The sequence below is a fragment of the Porites lutea genome, chromosome 1 (genome assembly GCF_958299795.1).
Source record: "Porites lutea chromosome 1, jaPorLute2.1, whole genome shotgun sequence".
Lineage (NCBI taxonomy): Eukaryota > Metazoa > Cnidaria > Anthozoa > Scleractinia > Poritidae > Porites > Porites lutea.
This window is the reverse complement of record NC_133201.1, coordinates 8,549,104-8,563,419: the sequence shown is the minus strand read 5'-3', so window position 1 is coordinate 8,563,419 and position 14,316 is coordinate 8,549,104. Positions and strand designations below refer to the sequence as shown.

Sequence of the window (14,316 nt, the reverse complement as noted above, 5' to 3'; positions counted from 1 at the left end):
ATTTTTTATAGGGGAACTTATTTGGTGAATTATTTATATCTATTTTTTTATGGCAGATATAGACGAATGTAAGGAAAAGTCTGTTTGTGGAACTGTGGCAAGATGTGAAAATATGCTAGGAATGTTTGACTGCATTTGTCCTCAAGGCTACCGCTATGTTGAAGAAACGAAGGGATGCCCAGGTTAACAACAAAAAACCCTTTAGTTAACTCTATCTGAAGTCCACACTTTAATTTTTTTTTCCAATCGCCGTGTTCAGTACGGGAAAATGCAAATTGGAATGACTACTTTCAAAAAAGAACAAGTAAACGTTAAATTTCCCGAATCTTTAGAATACGAAATTTAGGTCTAACATAGTCCATTCTTTGCAATTCTCAGCTTATAGAGGAGAACAGTGAGGCGGCGAAATGTTAAACAGGGAATTAATAGTGCAACCCAAACGCAAAACGTTTGTCCAAAACCTGATATTCTTAATCTTTGCTTTCAGTTACTCAGAAGTAATACTTAGTATTAGTACAAAAATATACCTCAGGTCGTTCCCTTATAGGATAGGTACGCTATCAAGAATCATATCAAGATTATGATGAACCTATAATAATTCAGGAGTTAATGTATAATGAAATTCGTTTGACCTTACCTTTACTGATTATTTTCTTATATCATGTCAGCTAAAAAGATCAATATGTTATTTAAAAAAATAAATTTTCCTCATGTTGGCCTCTTTTTCAAAAATATTTCTCGGTATAATGCAGACATAGATGAGTGCGGGGAGCATGTATGTGGTCCTAACACTTTGTGCTTCAACACCAATGGCTCTTATTCGTGCGCCTGTCAAGCGGGATTTCGCTCAAAAAATCACACGTTAAACTGCACAGGTGAGTAACGAAATAAGGTATTTTCTGTGATAATAACATTAAATGTTTTATTGATTACACCTTACTAATTCGTCTTTCAATCCAAACTTTTCCATGCCCTATTAACGAATTGAGTTAAGATCCCTCTTATTGAATGATCACTCTATTTTAGAACACATTATCAATCATTGACACCAATCAAGCTTCCAGGTACTACGTGCTTCGGTTTTTCTTAATATTTGAGTGTTCTTTCAAATCAAGCTACATCCCCGTAAGGGATAACTATTAGCTGAAATATCTTGTAAAATCCACGCCCAATTCGATCGGCGGTTATGCCAGAGGAATTATCCATTTTACTTTCTTTCACACAACAACTTTGAGAGGCTTTTGTTGGTAACTTTCATGAGCACGCAAGCATCTGCTACTCTAGTTTAAGACCATAAATGTTGTTTGAAAAAAACAATAAGTGGCTTCCAGTGACAACCTCGTCCCCAGGTCCCCTCCCATTTTTTTAGTAAAAAGCCCTAGGGACGAGGTTGTTCCAGAGAAGGTTTTTCGCAGCTGAGGACTAGTAGAAAATCTAGCTAGTCCAGTCAGATTAGGGTTTGCATATTTTATATCATAACTCTTAAGACTCAGGACTTTTGTTACCAATATTTCAGACCATAAGGCTGGGCTTAAAATCGAAAATCTTTCGTGCCAAAAATATCTACAAATTGTATAAAACGTACTGATGAGAAAGTATCTCTTCCATCTTAGACGCTTTATTCTGTAATTACTTTAAAGTAATAGGATGAATTCCATTTGCATTTTCTTGTTATATTTCAGATATTGATGAATGTTTGGAGAACACTTACACCTGCGACTCAGCGTCAAACTGCGAAAATACACTCGGTGGATATGATTGCAGGTGTAAGGAGGGCTATTATAAAACAGCTCAAGGCACATGTGCAGGTAATCATCAAATCACGTATTGTACGCACATAGAGCAAAAAATACTTTAGGTGAGACGTTAAAGGGCCCTAAAAATTTGTAAATGATAGTAGAAAGCCTTAATTTAGTATAGACTTAACCTTTCCTGGAGTTTGAATAAAAACCGCATTCACGGTAATGGTCTTCAAAGAAGGTGAGGTAAGTTGTACCCAATCTCCCTCCCCCCCGTGATTTGTCCTGACATGACCGACCGACCCACTTTTACGAAAAAGGGGCAATGGAAAACGAAATCTGACGTCTGATGTCTCCTTCACTCTGTGTTTATGTAATAATATATTTACTAACAATTAACCCTCAGTTGTTCGTTTATCCAGCCTAGATTAGCAGTTGCTACTTGCGGGTCAGTGTAATTACTGAAGTTAAGTTCTTGAATTGTTGTTATTGTAAACTCTCATTGGGAGTGGCCTATGATCCCTCAATAGCGAAGAGAGTATACTGTCATTGATTACTCACACGCCTTATGTAAAACACACTGCTAACTCAAATCTCTATATGATTCGTCGTGTTCAATATACTTCCCTCATTCTTGCTGCAGTGCATGGTTTATTAAATCTTTTGAAACCTCTCTTGTAGAGAAGTGCGGTGTAAGCTGTGGAGAAAATGCTTTTTGTCATCATGGACAGTGTCTCTGCCTTCCTGGGTACTCCCTTGGACCGTTCAATGAGTGTTACGAAGGCAAGTTGCTATAATCTTAAAAACTGCGCTTACGATTACAGTTTTATAGTAACTTTGATGACAATTTTGATATTATACGTTGCTTTGGGGAACATTTTCAAGCGCTGAATTCATATTACCAGCCGGATCATAAAACGATAAAACGTCTTTTAGCTTTTGTGACAGATATCCCAAGCGGTTGGTCTTGAGAGATATCGTACAACCTTCTGCAACTTCGAAAACACTACCAAGTCTTATGAGAACAAAATATACATGAACTAAAAGGGTCATAAAAATTTCATGGCTATATTAATGAACGAGATAGTCTTATTAAAGGAGGTTCTTAGTAAGAAAATTAGTAAGTAGTTTTTATCCAATGAAAGGAGGGATTTAAAATGGGAATAGTCGAAAGGTGAGATCACTGTATCACGTGACTTAAATGATGGACTCTTTCAAAGTGAATAATGACAATGTATCTCATAAATGTTCTTTCCGGTTTCGTTTCTAGATTCATTCTTATTACTTGGATCAGGAAAGGCTCTTCAGTCTCCCTTTATGCTCATCATGGCTGGATTGTTCGGATGTAAATCTTTTCTTTGAGCTTTCTTCTACTTCCAATGCAATGAGTAAAATTCCGGTTGCAAAATTTCTGATCAAATCTTTAGATTAATTAAAACTGAAGCACACTGGCTGAGAAAAGTCCCTCGGAGTTGTGATGCGATACTAAATATAATACTTGTCAAGTATAATGAAACGCCGTTGTTCATTGCTACGACATTTATTGTAAAGAAAAATTGCATTCACTTGTTTTCAAGTTTACGAAAAAACTGAAGCACTGGCTAATGTAAAAAGTTTGAATGTCCATAACGAGAAAATGGCTCTTTCACGTAAAACCGGGAAAATACCTGTTTGACAATCAACAATTAACTACTACTAACAGATTTTTATATTTCAAAATGAAATCATGTGAAATGGCGTTTCTAAAGATATCGAATAAATAACTGGAGTTCCTGTGGTACATGGTGTCTCTATTTTTCGCTACCTTTCGCCATGCATCATTGTAGCACCCGGTACCCTGTATGGTAACTCAACCTTCCCGTAACATGTTTTCTTGACAAATAAAAATGTGTTTCAGTTTCTCAGCTGTAATATTTTAGACTTGTAGATAAGTTAAGAGCAGATTCCTCAAGTTCACGACGTTTTTTTTATTGTGTCATTTCCCATCGAAGAGCTGATTTCAAAAAGAAAAAATAATTATAGGGGTTGTCAATTCAAAATTATTTAGCAAGAGCGCTTTTATTTAAAAAAAAATCATACATATAATAAGTTCGCATCCAAAAGCAGACTTCATTTGAATGAGCAGATTTCTCGGGCATTCAATGTATTGATTTGGTTCAATACTAATGTAAATACTGTTCGAAGCTTATTGCAAATTTTGTAGGACTTCCAAACGCGTTATGTTCCCACCCTGCCTAGAAGTAAAGGAATTGAAAATTTCGTGGTTTTGATTTACATCACATTTTTTTTTCAAATCGCGACACAATAAACCACCGCAGACAAAAATGATTCAATGGAACCATTAAACCGCCCCACGTAAGGGAATCCAAGACCGTCTTGGATTCTGGACTCCGCGCAGTGGAACTTGGATTCCCGATGCTAATCTTTAGAAGTATGATTTTGGATTCCTTGAGCTGTATTCCGGATTCCAAAGCCCAGGATTCTGGAATCCTCAAGAAAAAGTTCCCAATCCGGGATTCCACAAGCAAAAATTTCTCGGATTGCGGAATCCGGATTCCCTTATAATTCATTGAACGAATTAAATTTCCACTGCTGATTATATTCCATAGCGATGAATCTACTCACTGGAAGTTCGAAACCTACTGCTCACATCTTCAAGCCCTATAATGTCTGCTGCACGTGATTGCTTGATACTACACACCCTCCCCCGGGGGGTACTTCATTATATAGCCTATACGGGGATATGCTGCTGGGCAGGGTATGGTTTTTGACCTCTCTGTCCTAAACAGGGTGTATAATCTGGTGTGAGTCTGTCCTAAACAGGGTATACAATTCCGTGTGAGTCTGTCAACAGGGTATTGCCTGCACGGATTGATCGGATTTGATTGATGAATTTTGTTCGTAGTCGAAGTCTACAAAGCAATGACTTTTACGTGAATTTGCTCTACTACAGTCGCCAATATTAAAATGGCTTTAAAACAAAAACGGCTTGCATTTTGTCCTTTGTCCTCCAGGGTTGTCCCAAACAAGGCATGTATTTTAGGATTTTTTTGTCCTAGTCGAGGTGTCGAGAGTTATAGTCATGTCTATGAGAAGGAAGGTTTTGTCCTTCTTGTTCTTTAGCCGGGTGTCCGGCCTTTTAGCTGCGATGGTCCTGTCAGTGGGGATGGACATGTCCCACAGAAAGGTGACGCTGTCATTCTCAGTGACAGCCTTGGGTTCATGCTCATACCATCGTTCCTTCACCTCAATACCAAACTCTTTGCAAATCTTCCAGTGCATGTGCGCAGTTGCCTTGTTGTGGCGGTGTATGTATTAAATTTTAGCCAGTTCAGGGCAGCCAGAGACCAGATGGTCAATGGTCTCTCCGAAACGGCCGCACAGTCTGCATTTTGGGTCCACATAAGGCTTCTTGAGCATGTTGTGGTGGTACCAGCGTGTTGGAAGGCTTTGATCTTGGGCAGCGATGATTGATCCCTCAGTTTCTGCCTTGAGGCCAGCTCTTTTTAGCCATCTCTGGGTCTTGTCGTGGTCCACGTCAGCCTGTTTCACCAGCTGTGGGTATTTGCCGTGGAGCATCATCATCACCATTATCACCATCATCATCATCATCATCACCATCACCACCACCACCACCACCACGACCACCACCACCATCATCATCATCATCATCATCATTATTTTTTTCAGTACCTGGTCACGACTTAAAATCGGATCATTTTATTTTTTTGGCAAGAGAACGGTTGGACACCCATTGTACGATACAGGAGACTATTGATATGGGATTTAAAGCCTTCCCTAAATAAAAATGTTATCAGTGAAAAACATTACCTTTGATAGTTTTAGTTTTGCAATAATGCGACAACAATTGCAAATTGAAAGAGATGGAGTGACAATGATAAAAGTTGTAAAAGCGCGAACTCGTTTTTTTTAACTGAAGTTCTTGCAGCCGTCGCATTCCCGGTTGCTTACTTAAAGCTCTCCAATGAAATGTTTTGGAAGGCAACTAAGAAACTGAATTAGTAGTGAAACATTGGCAGAAAGTTGGATAGTTAGAATAAAAGTCCAATAAAACACAAGATGCTCCAAACTAAAGTAAATAATTTCCTTTTATTTAGAAATCTTATATAAAAAATAGCTATGACTATATGAACACCTAAAATTATCTAATATTTTTATGCTTTGATTTAAGAATGGTCCATCCAAATTAGCCTCAGATATGTGAGTGTTAAAATTTAGTATAATATACCATTTATTTTCTACACCTAGTGCACAAAAACTATGTTGACACAAACTGACTTAAAATATCTATTGACTAACCTGACATACGTAAACTGTTAAATCAGATAGTTTTCTCCACTACGGTGGATACGTTCAATGCTTACAAAGCAAATTCCTGTCAATTTTCTTTGCCTCCAATTTTATATTTGCTAAAAAAAGTAAACAAATAAACAAACAAACGGCAACGCGGATTAAAATTTGACCCAAGGTTGGCGATAGTCGGCCTTCCAAACACTGGGCCATGGAGTACAAAACCGAACTTTTATACATTGTATAAAGTAAAATCTTAATTTCGATGCTACGCATCAGCAACTTTATAAATAAACGCAATAGACTCCTTCGTCTTAATGACGAATATATAGAATTAGAGACGAATCCGTCTAAGACGGGTACCATAAATGATCTAATAGACTCTCCCGGGGCGTTTATTTAATTTTAGGAGCCCCAGCGGTGGCGTTTGAATACATAGTAGGCGTTCCAAAGAGAGAGAGTCGGTTATTTTGATAACTATTACAAACTTCAGAAAACTCAGATGCTTTCGGCAAACATATCACCACAGTTAACAAATAACAGACTATCCAGTCCATCCATTGAACAAGAGGTAATGCGTAAACTTTAAATCAAGCGAGAAACTGAATAACTTGGGTGATTTTGCTCTGTTTCGCTATCAATTTTTAGCATTTGGAGCAATTGTCGAGAGGGGTGTCTGTGAGACAGGGGGCGTTTGTTGGAGAGAGGAATCTGGTAAAAACACAACAGCGTAAGAGGCGTTAATTTGAGAGAGGGTGTCTATTAGATCATGTACGGTATTTCGTCTAATTGGTTGATCCACGAGTATATACATACTTACTACACTGTACAACAGTGAATGGTTTAAACTCACGAGTCATTTCATAATTTCTAAGTACGCGGAGCATAATCGTCCGGAAGAGCGTAGTCCTGAATAAGACTGTTGCTGACAGTGACTGACGTTTCGACAACCTGTGCGGTAGTCATCTTCAGAATCAAAGTGAGTTGCATCGCGTAAGTTGATGGTATTAAACACATCAAACGCACAAATCATATTAAGAGTCCTCAAACCTAATAACATCACGGCTTAACTGAAAGACAACAAATATTAATGACATCACGACTTAATTGACCAATCAGTTCAATAACGAACATTTAATACCATCGACCGACGTAAGAAAACTCTCTTTGACTCTGAAGATGACTACTGCACACGTTATCGAAATGTCAGTCACTGTCTACATCAGTCCTTTTCAGGACTACACTGACCCACACGATCATACCACCTACTTACACTATACAATAATGATACACTATCAGGAAAACTTTCATGCTGTATTCAAATTTACCCCCTAATGCAGTGATTTTCAATAAGACAATTACACGATAGCAGCATTTTAATACATTCAACTACCAAATCCGTTAGTCTGCTGTTTTCTTGTGCAAATTTCAGCCATTTTTCTTGAAACCTCAGCAGGATTGACAAATTAAAACAAGAATGCGAAAACAAAATAAATTCTGGTACTTTTGTCATATGACGTCATCGTGAAAATGACCAATTACCCGGGCAATTGATAAAACATATGACAATAAATTTGGACTTCCAATTAATTCCAATTATTCTTTAATCGATTAGAATTGGTTGTGGGGGGTATGTATCTGGGAAACTGCCACCTACCCCTCCCGTAAGTCCCGTACGCTAGGCGCCAGCTAAGCTCAGCTAGACGTACTTCCCTCGAGAACTGATTGGCTTATTTAATTATCAGCACGCTTATAATTGGCCGAAGTAATAACAAGAACTTGCATTTTGTTTTTATAACACTCAATAACACAGTTCTCCCTTGATATGGTTATTTTTCGAGTAGAAAACTATAAAAATGGGTGTAAAAAGGAATGCTTTGGAAAACATAAAGGGATACCGTATGTAAAGTTTTATAAAAATACAAATTATACAAAAAAACAATTTAAATACAAGACAATATAAACCTTGCAAAAATACAAAAAACGGCTTCTGTTCAGTAACCTTATTATGACACCTACACTATCCTAAAACGAACCACAAAAATATTCTTCTTCATTATTTGAGTTGATACGGTAAAAACAAAAAAGCGCTCCCACCGAGACGACGAAGCACCACCGTTTCTAACCTACACTACACTATCCTAAAACGAAACTGGAGCATTATCCTGGTTATTCTGAAATAAACCTTACTCACTAGGTTTAGCTGTTTCTCTCGTTGTAGATCATGTGATAATCTCCGGGGATTCTTGGAATTAGAGAGTGCACGCGGGCACAACTGTTATACAGTTCTGGACACTTTCCTATAATAGGTTGTCACATGAACTACATTAAGGGCAATAACAAACATTTAAATTTAAATTTGAACAGGGTTCGTACAGATTTTTGGACCCAAAATTCAAGACTTTTTCCAGACTTTTTTTCCAAAACAATGCTTCCTTTTCCACACTCAAGGTGATCAAATAGTCAATAAATAGAGACTTAAAAAAACCGCAGGAACAAAGCTTTTTTCATGGTGCGCTGCAAACGTACAGGCGAGATAGAATAAGATTTGACCAATAGAAAACAATTCTACTTATAAAGCACTTGCTGTAACTTGAAAGAAATCAAGACTTTTTAGCACTTTTCCAGACTTTATCTCCATTTTCCAGACTTTTTCCAGGTCTGGAAAATTACTAGGCAAATTTCAAGACTTTTTCAGGAATTCAAGACTCTGTACCAACCTTGTTTGAACAAGGCCTATCGCCATGGTTTTACCTTAACAAAACGTTTTAGACATTAAGACTCGGTAATCACGCCAGCTATAAAATCCTACAGCACCGAGCGCCTCTTCTGAGAACTCTTTGAGAACTTCAAGTGTACTAGATCGTCATATGCCAAAGGCAGACCTCGCGGGGACTTCAATCTGATGCTTACACAAGCCTGATGTTTGCGATTAATTTTCAAAGCGGTAGTTGGCTCTGTGGCACTGCAAGGCTTCTCTTTCACCCTATGAAGAGTGATTTACATTAACCACATTAAAAACACGATATTGCAATTATAGAAAACAGTTAAAAGTCCGTCTAGTTAGTTAGAAGACAACAAAAAAGGGGTACAGTCAGTTAAATTAATAGCTAGAATATAATATAGCACATTTTAACTACCAACAATAAAAGATCATCTTAGGAAGTCTAAGTTTCAACCAAGTATAGCAGAAACCTATCGCGCTAACATCATCGACAGATTGTAATTATCATAATGTAAAAACATCTTCAATGCCCCTGTTTTCAATATGCCGATGATACAACTCTCTATCTTCATTCGAAATTCTGTGAATTGGACGAAGGTATCACTGAACTGAATTGTGCTATAACACGCCCTTGAGAACTACTCTATTCAGACTGTAACTACGCGCTAATTGCCTCGAAGACCAAATGGATGCTAACAGTATCAACAAGGCAAACGTCTACGAGCGACAGCTAAAGCAACCGTTCGCTCCCGGTCAAATGCCAAGGAGAGTTAAGGAGTGCCTCTGGAAGGCGCTCAAACCACTAAACTGTTAAGAGAGCATTTTGCAAACACATGACATGGAGTGAACATTAAACATATCACCAAAACTCTTGCATCATGCTTGGGGACCTTCGCTGCATTGAGAAAGCTGAATTTTCTAGCTCCTTACAATGTGAGGAAACAACTAGCCTCGGACCAGGCTCCGCAATGGGAGAAAAAAACAAAAAACGGAGTCAAACGCGAAAAAATCAGATCGGCGAGCAAAGCGACAGCGGGGGCTTGGAGAGACTTGTTCTTTCAAAACTAGATTGTGCCGGTATTGTTTTAATCAATTACCAGCTTATCAAGTAAAACGCTTTCAACGGCTCCAGAATGCGTGCGCTAGTTTTGTCACAAATATGCCAAGGAGGCTACGGAAATTCTGCAAAAAAATATTTTTAAACTTTCGCGTGATTTTATCCGTCAATCAAATCGTACTTTTTAATGGTTTCCTCTCTGATTTTGTTTAGATCACTTCGTTTGTATATACTAAAACAATTTTTCTTTTCAATCTCGGTGAATAGTGGCTTTAGGAATATTTATCTCGCTGCAATATTTAGCCACTATTCACCTCGATTTCAAAGAATAATTGTAAAATATCCTTACTCCAGCCGTCCGAAACAAACCCACACACATATACACACACATTCCCCCCCCCCCCCCCCCCGGGTTCCTGGTCCCTGGGCCTTGCCATTTTACTTACATGCCCAGTTTATTATTTTGCTCTTGTCCTTTGAAATGCAATAAAGACTATGACAATAACAAACTGGAGGACTTACTTTTATGGAGACATTTTAAAATATTCCTTCAAGATGCTTATTACTTGGGATATTTCAGGGCGACTGCCTGGGACGATCCCGATGCACTTAGTAACCAGCTCGTTCAGGTCTGGATACTTTAAGAATGTTTTACGGCGACCGCCTGGAACGACCCCGCGGGTGTAATTTGTCCCCAGCTCATCAAGGTCTGGGAATCTTCCATTCGATTGCTTAACCAGATGAGACAATTTGACAAAATCAGGAGGGCGACATACCGCCATTTCAAAGAGAACCCATCCAAAGTTCCAGATATCCGTCTGAAATAAGTAGTAGAAGGGTAAATACATGGAGACTAGCCTTAAAGCTGATTGGGCTACCCTATGGATATTAAGTTTTACTTTACTTTACTTAACAAAAAACTGTAAAACAGAAAGGAACAGTTAAAATGTTTTTATAATAGTCTGGGACCAGGCTCCACAGTGAGGAAAAAGGAAAAAAGGGGGTGAAACAACAAATTCTTTTTCCCTTTCCCCACTGTGGAGCTGGGTCCCAGGCTAAAGTTACAACGGCATCCTTGACCTAAAAGACCATAAAGCTCTTTACCACCAGCATTAAACATGAACATTAAGTGAAAATATTGATTGTGAGGAGAGGAAGTAAATTGTATGGTGATTAAGTTTAGTTTTGTTTATTTACTTTTGCTCTCCTCTACCCTAAGAGCAGTCAGGTTTTTCTCTTGCATTGCTTTTAGCGTTTACGAAGTCGTTTGCATCCCTCAATGTCTGTTGGGAAGTTGGTCATAAGCTACCTCTAATACCTAACTACAACTTCAATCAAGTGTGAAAGCAAGCAAATATAATTCAAGTAAACCTATGACAAAACCACTAAGCAAAAACTTAAATTAGCAATGAACAAAAAGACTGCTCTTGCTCACCTTAAACGACTGAGGGTAGATAGGATCCATGTCAAACAACTGACCATCATAATGGAGAACTTCAGATGTCACGTTTAGTTGTGTTAACACTTTTGCCAATCCAAAGTCGCTTAATTTGGCGACTTCTGGATTATTATTGATTAAGATGTTTCTAGATTTGATGTCGAGGTGAATAATGCCAATTTGCTGCAAATACTCCAGGCCCTTTGCAACATCTAATCCAAAGTCCATTATGGAGTCAATACTTAGGCTGCCACCTTTTCGTTTTATATGATGATGGAGGTTCTCATCCATCATCTCCATGAGAAGCGTCCCAGAATAAGTGCCTAGAGAGGCTACAATGTTTGGATGCTTCAAACAACTTAAAAATCTTACTTCATTTATAAAATCTGATCGACCCCTTTCTTTTGGGAACTTCATGGCCACCTGGGCTGTTCCTTGAAAGACTTTACCGAATCTGCCTTCGCCCAACATTGACCCAGTGGTAAGCTTGACTGGGCTTTTTGTCTCCTCCCATATTTCTTCAGGTGGCATCGTTTCTAACAACTTGCGTCTGATCAACTCTGCCTCATTTGCCACTGTTAGGAGAATATTATGATCCTCTTGTGGTTGTGCAGACTGGATCCCACCATGACCTTTGTTCTAACAAAATTAATAGCATCCATTGTATACAAATAATACCTAAGACGCTCAATCACGTGTAAAAAGGAAAGCTTCTAGTGAAAACAAATAAGGACAATATGGAAAGGAGTAGTATTTTCAGTTGGGGGAGTAGCAGGGGTTTACAGATGCAAATAGAAAATACTATGCGGTTCAGTGGGCAAAGAAAAAGAGAACACATGTACATCCAGTATTATAATTAAAGGTGATACTACTGCCAGCTGACAAGAAAGGCTCATTCCTGGCTAGCAAGGGCCTTTCAATGAGGCCCCTGCTCACAAGGAATAAGCCTTACACTCAGCCACACAAAGTTTTGCTTCAATTCTGGCAAGATTTGCCCCTGAATTGTTTTTACAATGACTTGAAAACTGTGGGAAAAGACATGATGGGGTGAGAAAAAACATGATGAGGGAAAACAAAAGTGCTGTCCAAAAGCCTGGGCTAGTGGAGTGACCCTTTGGGCTAGCACGTTTTAATTACTAGTTAATTTATTGTCACCAAGCAACATTAAGTGAGACAAAATAAAGGTTGTTGAAATAGGGGGTTGGCAAGCCTGCAAGACTGCTTCGGGGTGACAAACTTCAGCAACAGCTTGCCCAAAAAGCAAGCAATTATTTTAAATTATTTTATTGGGGGTGGGGGGGCAGGGGGTACTCAACAAATATTTATACAGGGAGGCTCTGCCCCAAAGTCAAACCCCTTTCATATACCCTCTATTGACAAATGGTACCCCTTTCACTTGTTTAGAACTTTGTGTCTATTTAAACTGCTATAAATGCATTGTCTTTTAAATCGGAATCAATCAACAAAATATATCTACTTTTCTTGACTTTTTTGAGCCATAAAATTCAGATTTCCCTACCCTTTTGTATACTTCAACTAGTGATATCCCTCCCCTTTCATATGCCTGAAGCCTGAAAAAGGTACCCCTTTTGGGCGGAGCTTCCCTGTATTGGTCATCGTAAGGAGTACCCCCCCCCCCACCCCCCCGTACCAGTACCATACCTCCATTTTACTCTTCACATCCTCATTTGAGTTTTCTACTGGTTTCTTGCTGTTGGAGCCCAAAAAAAAAACAAGAAAACAATCATTACACAAGAATGTACACAGAATTATTACGGATGTTACGTAATGTCCATGTCAATTTTTGGCAGTTACTGGTTTCTCTGAAAAAATGGAAGTTACCGTATTTATTCGACTATAAGCCGAGCGGTAATGTTAGTTGTGGTTTTTAATGGAAAGCTATGGTTGAACTAAACATTTCATATTACATTAATTTTGATCTTCATTGAACTCAGTTGTTTGAATTATGGTTAAAAGATTATTGCATTCATTATTACCGGAATATGAGTCTTTTAGTAGTCGCTTAATTTGGGTACCCCCCTCAGTATCGAATGGTGGATCTGCATTTACGCCCTGATGATTTTTGAAACTTCAGTCCTTATGCAGTTTGGCTATGCACTTAAAATCCCCAGTAGTTTATTTCAAAACTGGTCATTTTTTCTTTTCTCATGTGGAATTGACCCAATGAATGTGTAATAACAATAATTATAATACTGAAAATAATAATAATAACAAATAATTTACACTGATTAATCATCAAAGGTGCCCACCAGAATCCAGAATCCAGAATCTATGGTTGAGCCGACTCAATTAACCTTTCAAACTGACACAAGTTACATGACTTTACATAGTGATCTAACACAGTTGTAGAAATTTGGTTATATATACTGTATTTTTACAAAGAGGTAAACTTACAGCTAAGAATGTGTAAACACCTGGTCATTGAAAAATTCTGTCACAAGATGACAATCTACAATACACCTGTAGATGGGGTCCTACCAGCCAACCCTTTACAAGGATGCTATTTTAGCCACACTAAATTATTGAAGATAAAAACTAAAAGGGATGAGTTACCTTCCTGTTGTTGCCCTGCGATTATATGTTGCCACAGACATCCTATCTCCTCTTCGGTAAACTTTACACCGCGACTTTCTTCAAACTTATTTAACAGCCCACAGGTTATTTCCCTGTAATTTATAACCTTCTCACTTTCCATAATTTGTACCAGGTGGATAAGGTGCTTGTATCTGTCACCGCTATCCATATCCTGAATAAGTTTCTCCACTGTTAAAACAAATAATGAATAGTCACATTAGTTCATATAGAATGCAGGATGCAGGAATGCAGGGCATAAGATCAAACTCCCCAAGAACTGGAAAACATACTTAGTTGGGCCCAGAACAGCCTTAAATGACTATTAAACCTTACTAAAACCAGATCTTGTGTAATTTGTGCACCCCTCAGTCGATACATCACTTGACATAAATTGGCCGACACTTGACCAATATATCGGTTGATATGTCACCTGACACACTACCGATATCTT

The 14,316-nt window shown here is 38.3% G+C and overlaps 2 protein-coding genes across 2 annotated transcripts in view; one reads left to right on the top strand and one right to left on the bottom strand.

The window, feature by feature from the left end:
• The window catches only part of LOC140942270 (uncharacterized), a 32,175-nt gene extending 26,962 nt beyond the window's left edge, over window positions 1-5,213 (top strand). Inside the window, exons 19-25 of the mRNA XM_073391260.1 lie at window positions 57-182; window positions 753-875; window positions 1,683-1,808; window positions 2,421-2,522; window positions 3,010-3,084; window positions 4,563-4,594; window positions 4,863-5,213. Of these exons, the coding sequence (XP_073247361.1) occupies window positions 57-182; window positions 753-875; window positions 1,683-1,808; window positions 2,421-2,522; window positions 3,010-3,084; window positions 4,563-4,594; window positions 4,863-5,213 (935 nt within the window). The remainder of the gene's footprint in view (window positions 1-56; window positions 183-752; window positions 876-1,682; window positions 1,809-2,420; window positions 2,523-3,009; window positions 3,085-4,562; window positions 4,595-4,862) is intronic.
• A 5,143-nt stretch (window positions 5,214-10,356) lies between these two features.
• Window positions 10,357-13,885, bottom strand: LOC140942172 (uncharacterized). Its single transcript, XM_073391169.1, has 4 exons — window positions 13,845-13,885; window positions 12,933-12,981; window positions 11,268-11,909; window positions 10,357-10,650 (listed from the first exon to the last, which is right to left on the bottom strand). Exons 1-4 carry the CDS (start codon window positions 13,883-13,885, stop codon window positions 10,357-10,359), a joined length of 1,026 nt encoding a protein of 341 aa, XP_073247270.1.
• Window positions 13,886-14,316: the final 431 nt, after the last annotated feature.